Source organism: Ambystoma mexicanum, chromosome 7q (genome assembly GCF_040938575.1).
Source record: "Ambystoma mexicanum isolate Mex_15411 chromosome 7q, UKY_AmexF1_1, whole genome shotgun sequence".
Lineage (NCBI taxonomy): Eukaryota > Metazoa > Chordata > Amphibia > Caudata > Ambystomatidae > Ambystoma > Ambystoma mexicanum.
In genome coordinates this window covers 647,328,889-647,354,258 of record NC_090941.1, presented here as the reverse complement: position 1 = coordinate 647,354,258, position 25,370 = coordinate 647,328,889, and the positions used below count along the sequence as shown (strand labels likewise).

The window sequence follows — 25,370 nt, the reverse complement described above, 5'->3', positions numbered from 1 at the left end:
CATTATATATCACGGGTCACTCAGTCCTGGACTCCTTAGTGGTGACTAACACAAGGAAGAGGGCTGGGGTTCCACTGTCAACCAGGAAGGCACCCCCAGATAAAGAAGGGAAAAAGCTTTATGCCTTGGGCAAAAGAATTTCCGCCTAGGCAGCGTTTTCAATTAGGATTGCCAATAATACATTGTTGGCAAGCTATGCTGATGCTCAATGGGGAAAGCTTAAGCAGGACATCGAAGAAGCCCCTGAACCTCTAAGAACTTGCTTATTGGCTACAGTTACAGAAGGACCTCTGGTCAACCAGAGCATCATTAAGAACACACTTGATGCGGCAGAAACTGCTGGCCGTTCTTTGGTGCAGGGAATTCTGCTGAAGCGTCACGTCTGGCTTCGCAATTCCGGTTTCAGGGCAGAAACGCAGGCGTCACTCATTAATAAGCCAATAGAAGAGTCAAATCTCTTTGGAAGGGCAGTGGACGATGGATGCACTGGAAAATGCGAAGAAAGAATTCGACACCATAAAGACCTTAGACCAAATCTCAAAGCCTCCAAACAGGCGGGGATTTGGGAACAAGCGCTTTTTTTTGTGGCCAACGCCAACAGCAGCAGCAACACCATTACACTGCGGGCAACTGGCCCTCTAATCAGGGTACCAGTAACCAGTATAACTAAAGAGGACAACGCCGTGGCAAGGGCAGAGGCCGGGGCTCCAGAGGCACCCCGGCAAGTAACACCAAATGACCCGAAGGTTCGGGGTCCCCTCCCATGCGTCTCCGGTTGGGGGCCGGATAACATTGTTCCTTTCAGCATGGGAGGGAATAACATCAGACCGGTGGGTATTGTCAACCGTAGCCCACGGATACTGTATAGAGTTCAATCGGTCCCCCACCTACAGACCTCCAAGGGGACGATGCCTGTCACCAGAACACCTCGTCATCCTCCTGCAAGAAATAGAAGAGCTGCTACAGAAAGGAGCAATAGAGGTCGTGCCCCTATCTCAGGTAATGGAATTTATTCAGTGTACTTCCTTGTACCCAAAAAGGACCTAACCATGCGCCCTGTACTAGATCTGCGCCCAGCGAACAAATTTGTAAAACCACAAAAATTTCGTATGGTAACATTACAGGAGGTAATTCCCCTGCTATCTCAGGGGGACTACATGACAACACTAGACATGAAAGATGCATACTTTCATATTTTGATGTTGCCAGCGCACAGAAAATACCTCAGGTTCATGATAGAGGGCAAACACTACCAGTTCAGAGTGCTACCCTTCGGCATAGCATCTGCACCGAGGGTATTCACGAAGGTACTGGCAGTGGCAGCGGCCCACCTGTGCAGGTTGTCCGTACCGGTATGCACGAGCAGAAGTCCAGCTTGGACCCCAACCAAATCAAACAATTCCTAGGGGCTCTAATTCGAACAAAGGACTGCCTCGTCTTCCCCTCCAACGAGAGGGTCCAAAATATGCTGTTTCAGATCCCTCAATATGTGGCCGGTCGAGAGGTGACGGTACGCAAAGCATTGCGCTTGCTAGGAATGATGGCGTCGTGTATTTATTTGGTACCTCGCGCGCGCCTGCGCCCAATGCAAGAGTGGCTCAACAGCCAGCGGTGTCAGGCCAGCGGACAATGGGACGATCTAGTGGTGGTCTCGCAGGCCTTGGTTCTCTCGCTACGGTGGTGGTCGAAGGAAAACCTGGTAATAGGGAAACCATTCGCCACCCCCGCAGTGGAAGCCACTCTAACCACAGATGCATCCCTCACAGGATGGGTGGCTCACCTATCCCATCAAGCTGCTCATGGAGTCTGGACTCCGAGCGTAGCTTCCAAGCACATAAACTTATTAGAGCTACTTGCGGTGTTCAAGGCACTAAAAGCCTTCCAGACACACCTACAAGGGAAGACAGTGATGGTCCTCACAGACAGCACCACAGCCATGTACTACCTCAACAAGCAAGGGGACACTCGCTCTCCAGGACTGTCCAAGCTGTCCCAGAACATCTGGAAGTGGGCTCTCAGACACATGTTCCTATTGTCACAATATGTACCAGGGGAACTCAATCTGCTAGCAGACGAACTCAGCAGAACTTCCCTCTGCCCTCAGAGTACGAATGGCGGTTACACGAAGACATCGTCTTCGACTTCACACAATGGGGCTTCCCAGAAATAGACATGTTCGCAACTCTGGAGAACTCACAATGCCTAGATTACGCCTCCAGATACCCACAGAACCGCTCCAAGGGGAACGGTCTCTGGATACCATGGTCAGGGAAATTTGTTTACGCTTTTCCCCCCCGACTCCTCTGCTGAACAAGATGGTGCACAAGATGCACCAGGAACCAGTCACCATGATACCGATAGCCCCGATGTGGGCCCGCCAACCATGGTTTGCGCACCTGATGGAGATGTCCCTGTCCCCCACCAGTGAAACTGCCCTGCCCGTACAACTTGCTGTCACAGGACAAGGGCAAGACACTACACCCATGCCCACAGAACATGGACTTAGCAGCCTGGCTCCTGAGGTCTTTGAATTTGGCCATTTACAACTCCCTCAGAGATGCATGGACATCAAAGAAGCTAGAAAACCCAGCACTCGCCACTGCTATTCTAGCAAGTGGAAGAGATTTGTCATCTGGTGTAGAGGTAAGAGCATCAACTCAGTCCACTGCTCTCCCACACAAATTGTCCTTTACCTGACCCATTTACTGGACTCGGGTCTAGTGTTCAATTCTATTAAAGTCCATCTAGCGGCACTTTCTGCATACACCACCTCTCAACTTAAGGTGTCATGGTGGAAAGTCCCAGTTATCGAAGCCATCATGGAGGGGGTAAGGAGAATACACCCTCCGATAGCAAACCCAGCTCCCGGCTGGGTCCTTAATGTGGTACTTACCAGGCTCATGGGCTCACCCTTTGAACCCATGCACAAGGCAATTCTTAAGGACCTCACCCTTAAGACTGCTTTCCTAATAGCTATCACCTCCATTAGGAGAGTAAGTGAACTACAGGCTCTTTCTTTTTTTTTTTTTTTTTTAAATGTATTTATTGGTTTTAACAGATTAACAAAAACAAGTATACATCGCTTGAGTATCAGACGAATAATCAGAAAGTAACGTAACCCTCCCTCCCCCACCCCCCCAACTCAAGACCAAGTAAACATTATTGTCCCATTACGATAGGCCAGATTGATGGCTAGGGAAGTCCGATCCATCCGAGGCATCGTCAGAGTTATTAGGATGCAGAAGTGGCTCAGTCAAGGCCACCCAGCGTTGTAGTTCTCCGCTGGAGTCTAGCCTTTGTTCAAGGATTGCCGTTTCCCACGCGCCAGTCTCCGCCGTTATCCATTTAGTCAGGTCCCCCCACCACAATGCCTCATGCGGGGCCCTAGGGCTCTTCCATCCCATGGCTATGCGCCTCTTCGCAGTTATGTAGATCAAGTCTTTGAGCTTGTTCAGAGGTTTGTTTTTGTGGTTGCGTTTGCATCTGCCCAGGATGCATACTGCGGGGCAGTTCACCTCTAGCTCGATGTCTGCGTCCGCCACCCTCCCCTGAACCTGTGTCCAGAAGTGGCGTATCTCCGGGCAGCCCCAGAACATATGCGTCATACCCGCCTTCGGCTCCCTACATTTGGGGCATAGCTGGACCTCGGCTCCCCTGAAATTAGATATAGCCTCTGGTGTTAGGTAGGCTCTGTTAGTGATGTACAGTTGAATGAGTTGCAATCGGGCATTCCTGGAGACTTTTTTATGGTAATGGGTTATTTTCTCCCATTCGGCATCCGTGAAGTCTAAGCCAAATTCGATTTCCCATTTTGCTCTACATTTAAGCTCGGTGTTAGTCGTGCCCTGGAGCAGGGTTTCGTACAATCGCGAGGTTTCATGGCCGCCCTCGGCTGTGTTCAATAGTGTTTCTATGACCGTATTTTCCGTCATGGGGGTGGTAGCCTCCGGCCATCTGACCCTAATGGCGTGTATCACTGCCCCATGGAGCAAAAATTGGCCAGCGGGTAATCCCGTAGTTTCAGCGAGATCAGGAAAGGGCATGATCTCTTCATCCCGCATTAAGTCTCCCAGGGTGGCCACTCCGTAAGGTTCCATTGGGTGCGTGATTCGTGAAAGCCCCATGGCTGATGAGCCATAATTGCTGCTATAGGGATTTGAGGTGAGAAAGGATCAGCTGGCCCCACAGTTTTGCACGCTCTGTTCCAGAGCTTTATACCAAGTCTAATTAAGTATGGAAGGGGCTGTGTGAATCTGCCCTGTGCCCACAGTAGGTCCCTCAGGAGGAGGTAGGGTAATGCAGGTTGGAGGAGCCGAGTGTCCGAGGAGGTCTCATCGGCCATCCATCGCATCACTTGCCTTAGCTGGCTCGCCAGGTAGTACAATTCGAAATTAGGGACCTTAACTCCTCCCCTCTCGTAAGGTCTTTGGAGTGTGTCCAGCGCCACCCTGTGTCTGCCCTCCTGCCAAAGGAACCGTCTGCATAGTTTGTTTATGTTTTTAAAGAAGGAGGGGGGGATATTGTAGGGAACGTTTGTAAAGTTATATAGTAGGCGGGGGAGAGCAACCATTTTGAGTAGACCGGCCCTACCGGCCATCGAGAGCGGAAGCTTACCCCAGAATTCCATAGATTTTTCTAGAGCGTCTTTGGCTCTCACCGTATTAAGTGTATGTTCCGTGAATGGGTCCCGGTGTATGGTGATTCCCAGGTATCTAAAGGAGGTCGCTTGCCATTCTAGATCAAGGGAGGGGAGGGATCCAGGGCCATCTTTATGTAGGGCGGCAAGCGGGTAGAGGCAGGACTTATCTTTGTTAATACGGATACCCGTGTATCTACTGAATCCGTCCAGTGTTTCTAGGATGTAGGGCAGGAGGTGTTCGGGGTTATGTAAGAACAATAGCGTATCATCCGCATACATAGAGACGAGGTGGGTCACTCCGTCGATTACAATACCCCCATCTCCGTATTCCTGCCTAAGGTACGTGGCTACGGGTTCGGTGGCGATGATGTATAGCATCGGGGAGAGTGGGCAGCCCTGGCGAGTGCCTCTATGTAACGCCCATTTGTTTGAGAAGGTCCTGTTCGTGCGCACCCTAGCGGTGGGGTTGGTGTAGACTAGCCGGGTCCATTTCAGGAAGGCAGGTCCTATCCCCATTTTAGCCATAGTGGCATAAAGCCATTCCCAACGCACTGAATCAAAGGCCTTGGTGGCGTCTAGTGACGCCACCGCGTATTTCTGAGGCCTCTGCTCCGTGCTGTACATAATATGGTGCAACCTACGCAGGTTCTCTGTTATGGAGCGACCGGGCACATAACCCGTTTGGTCCTGGTGGATCAGGTGGGGAATTACCCTTCGCAGTCTACTAGCTAGCAGGGAGGTTAGGATCTTGCAATCGACATTTAACATGGAGAGGGGTCTATATGAGCCGCAGTGCGATCCGTCTTTCCCGGGTTTCAGGAGAGGGACAATCACCGCCTCCCTCATGGAGTCGGGGAGGGCACCCCGCTCGTAGGCTTCGTTGAACACCTGTGCCAACAGTGGGGCCAAGGTCTCCTCGTACAATTTATAAAATTCCCCAGGGAGGCCATCAGTGCCTGGGGACTTACCGGTTGGGAGTGACCTAATGATTGCCTTGACCTCATCTGGGGTGATGGGTTCGTCCAAGGCGTCCGTCATATGGGGCTCTAGCCTGGGGAGATCTATGTCGTCCAGGATGTCCTCTATGTCGGAGACGTCCACGGGTGGGGGTTCGGCGTATAAATTGCTGTAAAAGTCAGAGAACACCGAATTAATTTCAGTCTGGGTGTGCACTAGGGAGCCATCTGGTTTGAGTACTTGGCAAATGGGTGTTCTGGGGGCTTCTCTCTTGTACAGCCAAGCTAGGAGTTTACCAGGTTTATCACCTAGAGCGTGGGTACGTTCAGTGTGTTTGGCATAGCTCAGCCTACCCAGGGACTCCCAGTGCGTGAGACAGGTTTGTTTGAGGTCAATCACCTTCTTTAAATGTTCTGGGGATGGGTCTAGTCTGCCTTCGAGCTCCCCCAACTCATTCTCTGCATGTTCTAAGGAGGAAGTAATCGACCTCAGTGCTCCGCCCATGGTTGCAATCATCTCCCCTCTCAGGACCACCTTGTATGCCTCCCAGGCGGTGCCTATGTGTTTAACACTGTTGAGGTTCCTTTCCCAGTAGTCTTCAGTCCTATCAGCAATGTGTTCGCGAAGGGCTATGTCTAGGAGAGCTTCAGCCCTAAGTTTCCAGGTGGGGACCGGGGGTCTAGGCGGGTAGATCTCCCAGGTGGCTACTAGTGGGGAATGATCGGACAGTACTCTGGGCTGGTACTGAGCACCGCCGAACGTTGCCTGTTGTTCTAGGCTCACGAAAAGGTAGTCTATCCTAGTGTGGACTGCGTGAGGAGGGGAGTAAAAGGAGAACACACGTGCATCTGGGTGCTGTTCTCTCCACAAGTCTCGGAGTTGTAACTGCTGTATCAACCTTGACAGAATTTTGGCAGGCGGGGAAGGGCGTGTATGTTTATCGTCCGACCTGTCTCTCAGGGGGTTTAAGGTGCAGTTATGGTCGCCCCCCCATATCATGGTTTGGTCCCTGTAAGGGCCGAGGCGTGGATACAGGGAGTGGAAGAAGGTGGTTGCATCATGGTTGGGTGCATAAGTGCTGACTAGACAAACCTCTCTCCCTTCAATGGTGCCACATGCAATTGCCATCCTGCCCTCATTGTCTGCTTTGGAGCCGACCAACCGGAAGGGGACAGAGGGGTCCACCCAGATCAGGACACCCCTGGCGTAGGAGGAGTAGGAGGAACCTACCAGGGTACCACGCCAGGCCTTTGCCAATGCTTTCAGTTTGTCCGATGTAAGGTGTGTTTCTTGTAGCAGGGCTATTTTGGTTTTGCTTCTTTTAATATAGGAGAGTATGCGCCGTTGTTTCACGAAGCTGTTCATGCCTCTGACGTTCCACGTCAGGATTTTCAACGAATCGGCCATGTGAGATTTGGGATTCTGGTGGCTATGTCCAACGCCCCCGGGAGCACCACCAGTGGCCGGAGGATCGTGGGGGTCTTGTGGTTTCCTGGAGATTCGTGCATGCGGGTCTCAGCCGGGTTACTTGCACCCCTGAACTTCTGCTTCAGTGACTGCCAGCCTATCCAGCGGAGGGTAGGTGCCTCGTCCGTGCTGACTGAAATGGATGTTGGTGGTCTTGGTTGTCCCTGATTCGGGCACTTAACAACTGTGCCAACTTCCCCTATCCCTCCCCCCCGTAACTGTGAACTTCCCCAACATAAACCAGGTCGAGTGAGGAGCTCCTCACTATGACAGACCCGTTTCCGCTCCTTTAGACCGAAGGACGGTCGCATGGTGCCCTACGGGCGGGTAATGAGTACCCTTAACAAGAAAGAACTTCCAGGGGTAGGAGAGTGTTCGTCCGGGCGCCTCGTGTTATGAAATCCGGTCAGCTGCGGCGTAAGTGGCCGTTCCATGGTGGGGCCTCCGAAAGGCACCGGGGCCCTGAGAGACGGGGCTCAGCGGGGTTGTCGTTTCCTGACTTCGACCTCTGGGATCTGCTCCCTGTCCATCCAGTCTCGGGCCTCTGCCGGAGTATCGAAGAGGTGAGTTCTGTTGTTTCGTATCACCTTCAATCTGGAGGGGTAGAGGAGCATGTAGCGTAGGCCTGCAGCCTTCAGTCTTGCTTTGGTGTGTATGAACTGTGCCCTCTTCATTTGAACCTGAAATGTATAGTCAGGGTAGATGGATATCTTGGCTGAACCCCTGCAGATCTGGCCGCCTGACCGCGAGAAGGTGAGGATGGTTTCCCGGTCTCTGTAGTTAAGTACTTTTGCGATCACGGGTCTGGGTGGGCTGCCAGGAGGGGGTTTCGATGTGAGGGATCGGTGAGCCCTTTCGATTACAAAGCCCTGAGAGAGTTTTTCTGCTCCAATCTCCTGTATCAGGAGATTCTCTACGAAGTTCGTGGGGTCCGATCCCTCGATGCCCTCCGGGAGCCCCAGGAGGCGAATGTTGTTGCGGCGTGCGCGCCCCTCTGCCTCCTCGACCCTGTCTTCTAGGTTTTTAACTTTTTGTTGAAGTGCATCGACATCTTTGAGGAGCACTGTCTTAGCTTCCGTGTTCTCGCGGACCTGGGCCTCCAGCACCTCTGTTCTGCCGGCCAGGGATCGGACGTCTTGGCGCAGGAGGTTCAAGTCTATGGCGACAGCGTCTATTTTATGCTCCACGGCTGCCTGGGAAAGTTTGATAGCTTCAAGGATCTGTGTGTTACTAGGTTCCGCTGAAGGCCCCAAGGGGTCGGGTAGGTCTGCAGCAAGAGTCTCGCTCATGTTATCTGGCGCTGTGGGCCCCGCCGCCGTGAACGTGTCGATGGTGGTCTGACGTTGCTTAGCCCTTGCTCCTTTGGTAGACATGTCGACTGAGCCTCCGGGCTTCGCTGTTACCGAGGTGGCCGGGGTGAGCCGCGATGGAGTGGCCGAGGAAGCCGTATCGGGTGGGCCGCGATGGCGGATCGCTGTATGCTGTGGGCGGCTCCGTAGGCACAGGGGGGACGGATAGTGTGCGCCGGGGCCGCTTCTTCGGGTTACCAGGCCGGGCACGCCTGTATGTGTCGGTTGCGTTAGTCCCCCCCGCTCACCTCGAAGGGCCTCCGAGACCCTGGCTCCCGGTTCTGTGGCTGGCAGCGCCCTCGTCCGGGACGTTCCAGGCTGGTCGTCCCGTTGGCACCGTCGTTCGCGCTCCAAGCTTCACGGGTGCCCCACAGGCCCCCCTCGTCAGTCCAGCTGGGCGTTCGTGTGTCCTCGGCCCTCAGCTGAGTGTTACGGCGCGAGCGGCTTTAGAGTGCGGGCCGCCGCATCTTGCAGGGCTCGGGAGCCGCCATCTTGGCCCTGGTCCGCGGGATCGTGTCGCACGGTCTATAGGGCGAGACCGGTCCTCCAGGGCCACAGGAATCGACCCGCAGGTGCAGCAGGATGTCGGCCCTCGATGAGGCGGTTCGTGGGGTTCGGAGCCCCCGAAAAAAGTAGTTAAAAGCAGCTTATGATGGTCGCATCAAGCGGAGCGCAAGGAGCGAACGTCCTCTTCACATGGCGGTTAGCCACGCCCCACTACAGGCTCTTTCTATTCTAGACCCCTTCGTTACAGTTCACAAAGATAAGGTGGTTCTACGCACACACCCAAGGTTTGCACCTAAATTCATATCGAAATTCCATGTCAACCAGTCAATAGAACTACCAACGTTCTTTCAAAACCCTTCCAATTTGGGAGAAAAAAGCCTGCATACACTCGATGTGCGCATACTATCATGAGGGGCCCTTAGGGGTCCCTCGCGATATAGAAACAAGGCAATAACCATACACGAAAGGATGCGCCAGACACGAGGTTCAAATGCCCAATGCTAGGGTTTATTGCAAGCAAAATAGTCCCAATTGGCCAACTGTGGTCTCAAGCCCCGTGACGTGTATTCTCTAGACCTCGAGGGACGCAAGAGAGCGAATTACGTACATCAGTTACATATATACAAAATGCATATCATACAATCAGCTATGACATGTTTAACACCCCCCTTTTATTGAGTTTCTTTGAACTCTGGATGATGGCCATCTCCGACGAGTATGACACTTTCAATGTCTATTCTAGTAACAATGTGCAATTTAGAAAGTGCAGAGGCATCTTCTAGTTGTTGAACAGAACACGGTGCTTCTGTTCTTGGAAGCAAGCTGCACACGGGGGGGGGGGGGGGAAAGAGTCACATTCCAAGCTTTGCTATCTATGAGGTGCTATTCGTGTCCTGGGAGCCGACACGCTCTAAAGGGTTTTGTGAAGGGGGGCTGTAAGAAGAGCATAATTCAAGCCTTTAGCTGCTTTATTCTAACGTATTCTACCACGGTACGAGACTGGCTGGCAGCTGTGAAATGATTAAATGCCCTGCAGCGCTCCCTCAAGGCTACAGAGGGAGCATGGGCATTCCTTTCTGGGCTGCTCATGAGGAGTTTCAAGGAACTCCTCAGTCCCGCGGCCTTGCCCTTTCATATTCAGACAACAATGTTAACAGTTGAGCAGAGTAAGCAGAATTCGCAAGAATTGCAAGCTGCAAAGCAGTTTAGACAGAAAGCAATGAGCAATGGTTAACAAGCAAAATGGCGATTCTTGCTACGTTTAAAATGGCCGCTTGTTGGTCAAGCATAGCAGTCCGTATTTCTATAATTCTGTGCATAAGACGGTTGGCCTTCGGCCATCAAGATACGTCTATCATCCAAATGAAGGGTATTCACTTTTCCAGATTGACACGCAGAGCTGTCATGTTTTTATATGGAAAGAACTAGGCCACTGAGAAAGACTAATCAGTTCTTTGTCTCGGTGGCAGCAGGAAGAGAATGAGATGCAGTCTCAAAGTCCACTATATCTAGATGGACTGTTCAATGCATCACTCTGTTACACTATTGCTAAGAGAGAACTACCCTTCAAGCCAAGAGCACACACACTACGAGGCACTGGGGCATCCATAGCATTCATTGCAAACGTTCCCCTTGAGTCCATTTGCAAAGAGGCAACCTGGAGTTCTGTACACACCTTTACGAAACACTACTGTCTAGATGCTCACTCTAGATCCGATTCCTAGGTGGGACAAGCGGTATTAAGACACCTTTTCTCTATTGTGCCTTCTTACAACCCACCTCCAATTCCGGGTACTACTCGCTAGTCTATGCACAGCATGTGATTCTAAGCAGATTAACAAACATCAGAAGACAATGCATTACTTACCGTAAAAGCATTTCTGATGGTTGTATCTGCTTAGATTCACATGCGCCCACTCTTCCTCCCCGCTCGGATGGAAGGAACATAGACATCTTTCTACATCTCTCTCTATTTTCTGTACTCGCTCACGTATAGAAGGCTCCGTCAGGGCAGAAAAAATATAAACAGAAGGACCTCGACGCGTGAGGGGTTGTGGGTACACTGCACGTCCCTATAGGGATACAGACACGCCTTGTCGACATCCCCTTTTCGTCTACAAAAAACGAAATGCAATACTCCGCAGTGACCACTGGATGTCAGACTATGCACAGCATGTGAATCTAAGCAGATGCAACCATCAGAAATGCTTTTACAGTAAGTAATGCATTGTCATCTGGTGTAATGCCAAGGACGTCAATCCCATTGACTGCTCTCCTACTCACATTTTGTTGTACCTGACCCACTTACTGGATGCAGGCCTGGTTTTTAATACCCCAAATGTTCTTCTAGCTGCTCTCAGCCTACACTACGTCACAGCAAAAGGTGTCCTGGTGGAAAATACCAGTTATCAAGGCTTTCATGGAAGGGGTTAACCCAGCTCTTTCTAGGTCTGTATCTCGGGTGGGACAAGCAGTATTAAGACATCTTGTCACTACTGTTACTTCTCACAACCCACTTCCAACTCCGGGTACTGCTCACTAGTCTATGCACAGCATGTGATTCTAAGAAGATTACCAAGCATCAGAAGACATGCATTACTTACCGTAATGGCATTTCTGCTGATTTTATCTGCTTAGATTCACATGCGCCCACCCTTCCTTGTCGCTCGGGTGGAAGGAACATAGGCTTCTTACTACTTTTTCTCTTATGTACTCACTCACGTTAGCCTTGGGCTCCCTCATGGCAGAAAAAATACAATCGGTGGGACAAAGGCGCGTGAGGGATTTTGGATGCACTACACGTCGCGTTAGGGATAGTGTTACACGCCTATGCCGAAGTCCCCTTTTGATCCTTGAAAGACAAAAAGCAATACTCTGCGGTTACCACTGGATGTTGGCCCCTATGCACAATCATCAGAAATGCTATTCCGGTAAGTAATGCATGTCATATTGCAAATGGAATATTTAAGCCCCCCCCAAAAACAAATATTGTAAAAATATATATTTTACATACATTTTTTTGTTTGCCCATGGGTTTCAATAGCTTTATACACCTCGCCCTCTGGCCATACTGTCGTTATGGGCCCTCATAATTCGTTGAAGGCCCTACCTTCCCTCAGGCATTAACTCAGTCTTCAGGGCCCATAACGCCCGCTATGGCCCTCGCTGCAAATCTATAAAGCTATATTATGCCCTACTCTAGTGGCTGTATATATGTATTCTATGTTTAGTGTTATGTGATACTTCTACTTGATAGTAGTAATTTTTCATAGTATTTGGCCATAAATAAATATTTCGTTAGATATTGTTGAAGTGTAATTTGTGACTCCCATTGTGTTTACCCATTGTAGACCCTTTACAATCTCACACCTCTTGAGTCTTGGCCTAGACCGCTTGTCACCGCTACCTTGAACTGGTTTGGCTACAGCTCCCAGAGTTGTCCTGTCAAAATATAGGTTGGCATCTCTCCCTAGGCCAGAGTATAGAAAATCAGTCCTAACCTGTTCCAAGGATCTTCCAGCTCCTGGCTTAATTCTAGCTTCCCCTTCCCAGTGTTTAAAACAGTTCCAAAAGGCCTCTGGGTTGCCTTCACCCATGTCGGCAGCTCTTTCAGCTTCCAAACTACAATCAGTTCACATCCTGGCTTTCAAAATAGTTTGTTCAATTTCTTAACAGATTCTTTATCTTTGCTTTCCTTTCAAGCAGGGGGGTGGGGGAGTCACTCGGTCTAGGTGCAGTTGTCGGACCATAAGTATAAGGTACACCCGTTACAGGTCACGCAACCGATTACCCTTGCCACTTTATCCTTCTGTGTTCTTCAGGCTTTTTGCCAACACAGGTTTTCTCTCTGAATCTATATCATTTGCCAACACTCATTTCTATTCTCTTTGGCAGTCTCTTGGCTTTGCCACAACGTGCATTTCACACTTTTGTGTCTTTGGCCCACACTTATTTCAGATTCTTCTTGGCAGCCCTTTGGTTGTGCCACAACTTGTATCTCATGCAACCAGATTCTCATTGGCAGTCTTGTGGCTTTGCTACAACTGGTCTCTCACCAAACAGGCTGGTGTTTGCCCTTTTCCACCAGCTTGCTTTCACATTGTTCAGAAGTGATTATCACTTGCTTTTCCTCTTGTGCTGAAAGCATTTTCATATGCTAATCAGATCTTTCCTTTAGTTCAGTATTCAATAATACTTGTTGCACTCTTAAAGTACTGATAACACTTGCAGCTTGTTCAGCATTCAAAAACCCTCAATTAGGTCTTCAAAGTAGCTAATAGTTTTTAGTTCGTTCAGCATTACATATGCCTGCTTCCGTCCCGTGGAGTGCACCATTATGAGTGGTCACTTCTTTCAACTCTGCCATTCCTTAAGATGAATTTCTGAACTCGGACCTGGTGGGCAGAGGTTCAGCAGGCCAGCCTAGTTTCTTGGAACAGGGTAACCTTCTGGACAAACCAGACCAATCAAGGTAGCATTGGCGGTGGGCAAGACTAGGTCTTGGGGAGGGGTGAGGGTGACTGAAACACCTCAATGAGCACACTGAGTAAAGGACACTTAAACCCCAGACTGGGAATGAAAAATATACACTCACGCCAGAGGCGGGTTTCAATCCTGAAGCCCGCCAAAGGCGAAAGAAAAAAGAGACCTAACCTGGTTTGGCGCGCAGAGAAAAACTTGGACCTTTCCAAAAAGAAATGGCCAGGACCTGTTTTAACAAAGGAGGCTCAGACGCCATCTTGAAAAACATGGCTCCCGCGATTTAACTGTAGCGGAGCTGCGGACAGTTTGCGGTCGGGAAAAATCATGATAGTTTGTTGTAAAACCACTGCCACCAGCCATTCTGAAAGGAAAGGGTAGTATTTGACTACTACATGAGTAACTAGACACACGGTATAATAAGTAACCCCTCCAGCACTCTATTGTAAGATGGGGCACGCTGGGTCTAGGAATTTAAAAGACTAGTAAAGTCAATTTCACTTTACTTACTCTGGGAAACAGTAGTTTATCCCAGAGAAGCTAGTTGAACCTTGGGAAAGCCTGAAAGGCTTCCCTGTGTCATTGAACTGAGGGTGCTCTGTGACATGAATGAAACAGGCGATGCCTATGGAGTTCTTACACTCCATAACCAAAGGAAATACAAGGGTAAAACACATGCCAAAATACATGAGAGAGTGGGGGAAAAAAGGGTCTCACACTCTTCAGGAAAACCAGTCCTCAAAATCCAGCAAAGTTGCTGGGGGTCTCTAAGGTGAAGGGAATTAGCACATTTTTGAGAATTCTCTCTAACACAGCCCTTCCTTCCAATCGACCTAGGGACTCCGAAAGTGACAACCCTGACCCAGAGCCTGGTGAGACCCGCTAGACTCAAGAAGACCTGCATTTTGAGCCATCCCACGCGCTGCTGCAACCATGCGTTGCTGCAATACCCTGGGACCTCAAGCCATCGTGCGGTGCACGGTCTTCCGAATCTTGCTGAAACTTCGTGGGCATCCATCCTGGTGGATCTCCAGAGACCCGAATCGAGTCCGAAAGGTCCCCTCAGAGTGCTGGACCTTTGTAACGATGAGAATTCAACCACCATTTTCTGTCTTCTGTGCTCCTTGAAAAGGCGCCAAATCTGCAGAACCGCATTCAGCCGCGAGGCAAACCTTGCCCAGAGCCTTCATCGATCCCTACTGCAATGTTCCTTCTGAGGTCTTGTTTTCAGTCACCATGACAAGGAATCCACTGACCGGGTATTTGGCTGCAGACCCTGAAGTTCTCCTGTTGCAAAACCTTGTTCTATGCAGAGGTACTGTTTTGGCTGGGGTATGTACTTAACCTTAAGCCTGTTAGGATTTCTGTGTAGCTGTGGGTTGTTTTTTGCGATGGGGAGGCCTCTCATCCAGTGCACCCAGTCCCACTGCTAGAATCCTGCTGGGGTGTGTGCACTAGGTCCCCAACCGCCCCATAGAGCTGGGGTTTGCCCAGTAGCACTTTAAGATGAGGCAGCAGCACCCGTGAGATGGATGGGGATGCAGATTAATACTCTAGCATCAGATCAATAATAACAACTCAATAGTTTGGCAAAGGGAGTACGTTTAATGACGAGAACAAAAAACGGGGAGTTCATGAACATCAGCTATTGCTTTATCTTCCTTCTCGCTTCAACAACTCCAACGAACTTCATAAAAACCTTTTATACTACAAACTTGTCATTACTGACGTGTAACGCTTAAAATGTTGCATGCAATTTTATTGGTTATAGGAAGGTTATTTTAATATAGGTACTATATCTGTATATGGTAACGAGTGAAGAGATTGGATAAATGGTGTCAGGTGGGGCATCTAAGCCCTTCCAACAGAATGGCTACTGTAGACGTCAAAAAGTACGACGTCTCATTGGTTCTTCTAACTATAGGACCCTAGATTACTTGGTCCACTATGATTGGGTTGGCATCAACCCCACTCATACTTTTCCAGCAGCGTGCAGAGTAGCCGGCCAGGTGCAGGGAGCTCGTCTGCTCCCCCAGTTTCCCTCCAATTATTGAAACAATCACTCGTCACTTCAGTGGTCATGTGTCGATTATTGCTTTATATTTTTGCCTCGAGACGGCTTCTTGTTCTAGAAAAGTTCAGATATCTGTGCATAGCACAAGGCCACGCTTGGTGTGAAAGTTTCATTCCTTCTCGCATGGCTGGTCACGTGATTTAGACACCGTGAAATCGTCTTATTCTCCATGCAATTTGTGTATTTGATTTAATTTCTTCAGCCATCTGCCTCCTGTGGCTTATCTTGACCTTCCAGAATAGGATACTCTGTTCTTCTCCTCATTAATTGTATCCACTGTTGGACTATTTCAGCTAGCAGGACCTTGGCATGACTTGCCTTTGTCTGAGTTTCTCTGTCCTTAATTTGCGATTTTCCTGTTCCGTAGCTCTCTTCGTGAGACCTTCTCGGTTCTGCTCTTGTGCTTAGTGGAAGTATACTTGTATAAAGTTCTTTTTTCTCGAGGTAGAAATGTATAGGTGGCGCTTGCCACAATCTATCTTACTACTAAGCTTAGCAAGCCGCACTATTTTCTTAGCTTTCTTGCGGTTCCATGCACATGTACTCATATAAACTGGCTGCGTATCTTCATCACGCTTATGGCATAAGCTTCTTTTATGTGACATCCCTCATTTCACTTTAAACTGAGGATGTCACTTATTCCATGGTGTTTCGTCTTTTTTCGTCATTCGCAGGTCGTCCTATCTTCTATATGTGAGTCAGTCCGGGTTCTTGTGATGTCCGCATTCGTCTTCCTTTAGGACTTTCTTGGCTTCTTCAGGCATTGTGTTTTGACAGTCGTCATTTTGTCTCACTTTACGATATGGTATCCTCATTGGGTACCTTACTGTCCAAGGTTTCTTATGTGCAGGTACTTCAATAGGTGCTGTCACTTTGATGGGTACTGGGCAGAGCCACACTGCGGCTCTCTGCTGGTTTATTTGCACGTCATACATTGCATATTTTGGCGTGAATGTTCCTGGTACTTCAAAATGAGCGGTAGGAGTGTGAATTGTGGTTGCGACCTCCTCTACAGGTGTCTTCTGAGAAACCCCTGGACCTGCTTCTAACCCTAGAAGTAAAGTAATCGCCTGTTTGCCCAGTTTTCCTAAGGAACTCTGACTTTTGCTACTAAAGAACCTATTCTGAGACTGCCTGTTGGTCACTAGTCCTAGTGACCCCCTTCTGCCACTGAGAACTCATGCTCCAAGAATAACGGAAAGACTTTGCAAGGATTGGGCCTTTTGCCTAGAAAAGATACATTTTTAAAGGTAACTTACTTGCAAAGAGTTGGTTGGTAACTGTAAATCTAAGAGTGAATAGTTAAAGGTTCTTACTGATCTTGAATGTGTGATGCACTATTCTTAAAAGTATGGTTAACATATTTTCGTCCTTGGCAGTTGCCAGTCTAATAAAAAGTAGATGTGAAGGTATTTTACTCTCCTGTGATTAGGTTGTGCCTCTTCCCAAAAGTAAAGGGTTGGTATCACCAGATTAGTCCATGTATGAGTGTCCCCCAACTGGGTCTTGCTTCCCCTGACTTGCTGCTAGCCTGTCCAGAATAAGTCTAGATTAGGTTGTTGCCTACCTAGAATAACTGAGTCATTCAGTAAAGTGTAACATTGGGTTTTACTTTCCCCTTCACTGTGAGGTTAAAATATGTGGGTTTTTACTTACCTTGTGTTGGCTGTGTACCAACACAAGAGTTACTGCTTATCTCCATCTGGGGTACCCCAATTTCAAAAGCACCTGTAATTGTATATTACATCCTTAGGTTTTTACAGCACCTAGAATAAGTGTTCCACTATTCACCAAAAGTATAGTGTCCAGTTGACAAAGTGATGTGTACTAAGAGTCAGTGTATAACTGGTAGGATCTACTGCCCTTGCATTACTGAATGTAATTGTTAAAAGTAACCATTGGTTTTTCCTCGCCAAGAATAGGCTTGACCTATACTGAATGTGTATGAAAAGGTTTTGACTTCCCTAGAACTACTGTTGGTACTTCAAATAAGGTCTATACTCGGGTATGTGTACTTTCAAGTATAGTGTTGTCTTTATACTGTGATTTCATATGTTTTAGTGCTTACCCCTAGATTTATCTGGGCCTACCTGTATTTAAATAAATCCTTTATTTTTTACAATACAAGGTGTTTCAGTGTTTTTGGATCCTTTGTATTACAATTTCACTTGTACTGATTCTACAGCCCTCTCTCCCTCCTAAAATGAGCCTGTCTGCGCTACCATGTACTCAGGCGGTACAGATTTATACTAAGAATGGAGTCTTGTACTGCCTCAGTTGAATGGTTTTACTAAGCCCTTAGTTGGACTTCAGAAAAACTGTCTTAACACCGTCCAAAGTTATAGGAAAGTAGAATGCCAATATCACAATATGGAGAGACAGTCACCCATAAAGAGTAAAAGACTAGGTGAGCAGGGAAAGATTCCCGCTCACCTAGGGACAAGGCAAAAATAAGTAATTCCAAACAAAGTTCTAGGGCTGACACAGGTCAGGAAGATTTATCATGAATATCTTGCCTAACACACTTAACGTCAGCTAAGTGTTCCAGTTGCGTGAGAGTTCCCCATAAGAAATAACTTGCTTATTCCAGCTTTGTTTAGCATTAGCCATAAAGCATAAAATTACAAGCAATAAAATCCAGTAGTCATAAGTCTAATACCTTAAGCAGGTTTACACAATTTCGATACAATCTAGAAAACACAATTCAACGTAATAAATCAAAACAAACACATGCATATTAAAATCTAGTTAAAACTCAATCGAAAGATTTGAATGCTGATGTATAACAATGACGCCATCAATAAACTCGTATCCCTTTTCTTAGCAAAGAAGAAAGTTACATGGAATAATAGTTATATGGAAGAAGGTGGGCAAGTCTGTATCAGGACACTGCATAGTAAAAGGTGCAACCAACCCCTGTCACTCATGGACTGGCCTGAACATCACTCAAATCTCACAAAAAGTCAGCCACAAGGTTTTTGACGGTCAGCTGTTTCAGTTATCCTTAAAAACTACCACTTATGCCCCCACACACTAGTTTTGTATTGGGCGTTTGAATAGTGACCATTCCTAACCTGGCCAACACAGAGCTTGGAGGGCAAGGTTCCGTATGAGCCCATGTTTGCACAACCGCCATTTTAGGCCTGTCCTGTGTGCCAGAAGTGTACTGTGGGTTTAGCTGACCTTGATCTGTTGTGTGAAATCCTGAAAATAGTGTAAAGTTATTGCTTACATTGGTCTTTGTTCCACTGATCTGAAAAGCAAGTGCAATAGTTTATTACAACATTAGGTCTTTCTCACCTAGTATAACTGAAGGCTATCCTGAATGTAGTTGGAGGTTCATACTGTTCCATGAATCTGTGTTCTACTATTCAGAAAAATATTCTTGTAACACAGGGTTGTGCCTCTCCTGAATCGGCTTAGAACATTTCCAAAATAGTCACAGGGTCTATTACTTACCTTGAAATTCTGCTGTCTTAAGTGTAATGGGGTGTACTGTCCCTGATTTGCTGAGTGCATTCGTGTGTTAATACTGGTCACTGAGTAGCTTAAGGCCTCTCCTGAAATTGAGTTGTTTTACTAACTCTGAACCGAGTTCTAAAGTAACGTTGCAAGAAGTATACTTGAAACAGAATTGGTTTGTTTTTTCATAACTGAGTGTCACTGCATGACTGACGGGGTCTACTACACATGAAATACTGACTATTCAAAAAGAATATATAACCTGGTTTTACTCCAACAATCGCTGATTGCGTTTGGAATGTGTAATAGGTTTGAATTGCTTTACCTTCTTATTGTATTAAGTTTATACTTTGGGTTGTATCCCTTAAGTATTAAGTTATTTTTTATAATTGTTTATATGTAATGTGATGGTGCTTATTTTCCCAAGATTAATTTAGGCCTACTTATTTAAAAAAAACATTTCAGTGTTATTTTGACCATGTATATTAAAATGTATTTGTACTGATTCTATAGCCCTCCTAAGATGAGCCTGGCTGCTCTGTCCATGCTACCTCCTTCTCAGGTGGTACATCCTTATACTCAGTGGAGCTTATGTACTGCCTCGGATGTATGGTTGTATGAACCTTAGTTGGATTCTATAAAAACAGTCCTAACAGCTACATTTGACTACTGAAGTAGTCAGACTGGCAGCACACCTAGAAGCCAAAACTAAATTGCATCTGCCAACAGAGTAATCCACAGCACCATTGGAGGGTTATCTAATTACCCTATGGCCAAATGGTGCTTAGAACGTACCCATCTCCTAATAGTCATACAGGCTATCATAGGGCACTGACAGATATCTTTTGGAGTCCCTCTGTCCACAAAGAAGGGTGGAGATCTGGAATAACCAATGGGTAAAAAGTAAAAGGTTTAGGTGTGCCATAACATGGGGGGGAACATCAGAAGCCCTTCATAGATCTAGGCCCTAACACCATAGCCTTTGCTTTAAATGTTAACTAAAGTTTAGGTACGGTTGATTCTGGTAGCTCTTGGTGTCAATCGAGCCTGGCTCATCCAGGCTACAAGCAGCAGTTTAATGGATCCCTACAATTTCAGTTACCTCGGACAGGTGTCTCCTTTGACCAAGTTTCCAGCTTCTATGCTACCTTTAGCATCCATTTGCCTCCCTGTCTCTGCAGCAATCCTAGTTTTACCCATGCATTACTCCAAACGAGTAATTGTTGGAAAGAATCCCTAGGCCATTAACCTAACACCTGTAACATGATGTCTTAGTGGTCTGATTCCTTGCTTATATTTTTCTGTTAGCCTCACCTATGTCCAGCAGCAAAGTAAATGCACTGTGCGGCTTGGTTTTCGTTGTAAGTGCAACCAGTGGTTGGTTCATTCTTGGACTTTCATCTGGCATGCATCTTTTCACCTTTTGAACCCATGTCTTAGTCTGACCCAACCCTTACTAAATTCCTTATTCTGTTTGGGGCACAATATAATTACTGTACCTATCACAATCCAATGTGCTGTTTCATGGAATGCTTTCCGTTCATTACATTTTGACTATCAAAGATGATTAAGTGATGTGACTAACCTATTTTGGTTTCTCTTTTCTCTAGTGCATTTATCCTTTGGGGCATAAACCACTACACAGCATAACTACTAGTGCAAGAGATTTGATCAACCAGCAAACCAAGCACAGCCCAAGAAAGCGGAAGAGTTTTGAATGTTCCCCCCGGGTTCCTTTAAAAAAATCTCCTAGTCGGTCAATTGGACAATGTGTTGAGAAGGTGAATACTATCCCTGTGCGAAGTCCGGATACCTCTTTGTGCACCAGTCTTGGACAGAATGGAAACATATCTGAGAAAAGGTCACTTGCCTCTAATGGTTTGTCAGGCGAACCTTCCATACATGTTCACTCTGGGTCCTTGGAGGACAGTGTGGCAGAAGAAAACAGCGAGGCTCCTCAAAACTCGATTTTCGATACAGAAGTAGTTTCTGAGAAAGCTACGTGCTCCAAAAGCCAGACTTTATGTAACAAAGTCCTTTTACCCAAGTTACAGGGCAGAACTCTACATCTCCAGTGGAGGAATGAGGATGCTCTTTGTTGGTTAGATTGCATTTTGTCGTCATTTGTGAATTTAAGAACCCTGAGAGAAGCTATTGAAGTTTCGACTGAAGAGCATTCCATCTTAAAGCAATTGTTTTCAAAATATGACCACGCTAATGCACTGCAGACGTATGTATATGGTAAAGGTATGTATGTATCCATTCATTCTCGTTTTCCAAAAAATCATTGAATTGACAGAATTTTAGACTCCAATTGGAGGAGGTTTGCACTCAAGAAATGAGTCTTTGTATTGCCATGCTGCTTTTCTAAAAAAAAACATTGCTATGCGGTTCTGCTTTGGTCAGAGAAAAGACAATTTCCTTGCCTGAAAAACCTGTTCTCCTCCAATTTTGTTAGCTGTGGTATTCAGGTCCCTCTGTTGCTTGCCGCCTTTGGCTGTAAAGCAAGTTCCACAGCTTTAAAACTGTGCACTGCAGAGTAAACCTTTTATTGGGATTATTTTGATGTAGAAAAGCTTTGTATTGCTTTACTCAGCCATGAGTTCAAATGGATATGCAACTCATTTGTGCTTTAAAAAGAAAATCCAGAAATTGGGTGTTTGATATTCATGCATTTTACCACAGTATAAACAATCTGAAGGGCAAGACAGTGGTAACGCTGCCAGTTAAGTATATTTCCAAAATAACTTTGAAAGATTTTTCTAGACCTTATGTTTAGGGTTAATGACTATAAATTCTTATCTAGGTTAGAGCTCCTCTTTATGACCGGACTATGGGGTAGGTAAACGTGGCAAAACAAATAAGGCTTACATGTAAGTGGGTAGTAGGTTGAAGAAAGGTATACAAGGAGTAGAAAACAGATAATAAGATTAAGTGCACACTATATACCAGTTTAAACAAATTCTTCATGTAGTTTTAGAAGAAGCGGTTATGTGTTTTCTTTCAGGGGAATTGATTTTTAGGTTGGTGTTACGGGGGGGGTCTTAGAAAAGTTTGTCTGTGACGGAACTTGGGAAAGCCCATGTTGGGTGAAAAGCACTTCCCAAGACAGGGGCCTGAAATACGTGGTGTTAGGGAGAATTTTCATTTCTGTGCCAATTCCCTTTAACCTTGGAGAACCCCAGCTCTTTTGCTGGACTCAGGGTTTTTTAATTGGAACTCCTGAGAGAGTGGGACTTTTTTCTCATTCTTGTGTTTTCCAGACTGATTTTCTTATTGAACATGTTTAACAATGAATAACTGACCCCCACGTTCCCTCCAACCCTCATCCGATCCCTGTACGAGTTCCAATTCCCCTGAATAGACCGTGGTCGATGTCTCTTTCCCAGTAAAAGTCACTTTCCCGCTTGGGCCCCCTCGTTCTCCTTTCTCCATCACTGGGCAGAGCCCACCACTGCCCCATCCCACTCGCACCATATCCATCAGTTTCGTTTTCCTCAGACACCATGCTCCTCTGGAGTCTTTGAAGGAACTTCATCGCCAAGTACCAGTCCTCTAGGAAGCCCTGCTGTTTTCCTTGTAGACCATAGGTTACCCATTCCATTGCTGCAAACTGCCAGATTTTGCTCATCCACTCATGTTCTGTTGGGGGATCTTTTGACTTCCACGTCTGGGCGACGACCAGGGCCCCCGCTAGTATCTATATCGCAAAGATTCCTTTTTTTGGGCATTCGATGAGAGGGACTCCAGTGTCCCACCTATTCCGAGGAGTGATTTCCCCCCCCATGCTCCCTGCACATCTCCCCCTCCCCACCCCCCCAATCATTTCCTCCAATGCTTCTGAGATTAAGCCCCAGTAGGCCTTTATCCAAGGGCAGTACCACCATATATGCTGCCATGATCCCACTTCGCCGTAGTCCTTTTTCGCTTGCGGAAAGCGCTCACAGGGTGAGATACCATTGACCTAGTAGTTTGCTCCAGAATTCTTGTTATCCCAGACCTGTGACCACTCTGGTTCTTCAATCCGGCGACCCACTGCCTCGTCCCGTAGGTCTGTTTACCGAATGGGGGCTGCCGCTTCATGTTGCTTTATGAACCTTTAGAGGGTGCCCACTTAATTCTTGTCCTCGTATTTCCCATTAGAAGCTTTTCAAAGGGCGTGAGGGGCCTGAGTGCTGCCCTCTTTACCTCTGGAGTATCCAGTGGCGTACTTGTGTGCATCGGTATCTCTTCCTACCCTAGGGAGAAGTCTAGTTTGCATTGGGCCAAGGACTTGAGATCCTCTACTTGAAAAATATCTTATCTTAAGGCAACCCACCCCACGCCTCCCTCCTCCCCTGTTCTGATGAAACCCTTCCCCAGGCGTGAATTGTCGGTTGTTGCATAGTGGAGTGAAGGTCGACTGATAGGTTGTAAGGGTTTTTGGGGTGGTCGAACCGCCCCCCCAGGCTTCCACAGAAGTGTTGACCTGCCCTCCGGCTAGCACGTCTTCCATACATTTCCACTCCTTATTTCTGTCATTCTTCAGCCAGTCCTTGATCACTTACTTGGGCTGCCAGGTAGTATTCTCTCATGTCCTGTGCACCCAGGCCCTCCTAGTTCTTGGCATCTGTAACAGGCTTCTCTCTACTCTAGGGGTTTTATTGTTCTATATGAAGTTCCCTAAGAGCTTCTGTAAAGATCTGAAGAATGGTTTGGGGACTGTTATTGGAAGTGCTGTTAAATTGTACAACATTTTTGGGAGTACGACCATCTTCACCATCTTGACCACGTCGATCCTCCCCATTCAAGATATCTTGAGGGGACCATCCCTGGAGAAGTTTAATTTGTGCCCGTAAGGGCGGGTAGTTGAGGGGAAATAATGATACCATGTCTTTGGCAATATTAACCTCTAGGTATTTGATCGCAGTGGGTGCCCAGTTATATTGGAGCGCTCTTATCTCTCGCCCCCTCCCTCTTTAGTGTGAGGTTAAGGGCTTCCGATTTGGGTGTTAATCTTCAGGCTGGCTACTTCTCTGAACCTTCCCAATGCCTCCAGAGATCCACCTGGGTCAGTTGGTCATCAAGAGGTCATCTGCGAAGGCTACCACTTTATGGGGATACCTTCCAAATGGGATGCCCGCTATTTCCTCTGAGGCCCAGAGAGTGGGCAACAGGGGTTCCAAGTAGATTGCGTAGAGCAACGGGGAGAGAGGGCAGACCTGTTTCGTGCCCCTCAACACTTTGATGGGCCCTGATAATTGCCTGTTAATCAGTAAAGGGAGGGGTGGGTTAATGTAGTTTGCCTTTATCATTTCCACAAAATTCTCCCCAAATCCCATTTTCTTCATGGTTGCGACTATAAATTGGCACTCCACCCTGTCGAACTCTTTGCGTCTAACGCAACGAGAAGCACTGGGGTCTTTCACGTTTTGCCTTTTCTACTAAATGTAGGACCCTTCTAATGTTATCTCCGGTTTTTGTATGAAACCCGATTGGTCGGTTCCGGTCAGTTTCAGCAGGAGGGGTTCTATCCTAGAGGCAAATATTTTGGTGAATAGCTTCGCGTTGATATTAATCGGCGCTATTGGCCTATAGGACTTGCAGCTTTCGGGGTCTTTGCCTGGTTTTGGTAGGAGGATAACCTTGGCTTCCACCATCGATGGAGTTATCCTCCTTGTTATTGCAGACTCATTAACAGTTGGACGAGTGGGGGGAATGAGCACTTCCCTAAAGGTCTTGTAAAAGTCGGCCATGAAGCCGTCTGGGCCTGGTGCTTTGTTTATGGGCAACAATCGGATTGCTCTACGCACTTCCTCTGGGGTTCTAGGCTGGTCAAGTTCCTGCGCTTCCTCCTTTTGTCAGGGTAGGGAGGAGGATGTTATCGAGATATTTTGCTTGGGACTGTGCTTGGGGAACTTTGGACCTGTATAGATCGGTATAGAAGTCTGTAAATTCCCTTTGTATCTCGGCCTGTCCTGAAGCTACACATTCCAGTGTAGCGGCAATATACCTCCCACTAGTGTCCTTTTCCCATTCGGTTGGTCTCAGCTCTAGGGAGGACCGGACTGCCAGCACATCTCCCCTCCCCCTCTCAACCCACCCCCCCAGCCCCCCTTTCTTCGTGCCCTCATATGCTTGTAGGATTTTGTTGTATCCCTGGATTTTAAGTTTGAGCATCCCCTATTGGGAAGAATTCTCAGAAATGTGCTAATTCCCTCCACCTTAGAGACCCCAGCACTTTTGCTGGATTTTGAGGACTTTACTTTTTTAACCTGGAGAGAGTGAGACCTTTTTCCCACTCTCGCATGTGTTTTTAATGTGATTTTTGGTTGTGGAGTCTGACAAACTCAATAGGCATCATCTTTTACAGTGTCACACTGCACCTTCAGTGCAGTGGCACAGGGAAACCTTTCAGACTTCCCAAAGGTTTAAATACCTTTTCTTGGATAAACTA

General features: G+C 47.3%; 1 protein-coding gene across 4 annotated transcripts in view; it reads left to right on the top strand.

Moving 5' to 3' along the window:
- USPL1 (ubiquitin specific peptidase like 1) overlaps positions 1–25,370 on the top strand; it is a 462,937-nt gene that overhangs the window by 123,152 nt on the left and 314,415 nt on the right. For all 4 annotated transcript variants that reach the window (XM_069639225.1, XM_069639224.1, XM_069639223.1 and 1 more), the window contains one exon: positions 20,545–21,181. In XM_069639225.1, the coding sequence (XP_069495326.1) occupies positions 20,545–21,181 (637 nt within the window). The remainder of the gene's footprint in view (positions 1–20,544; positions 21,182–25,370) is intronic.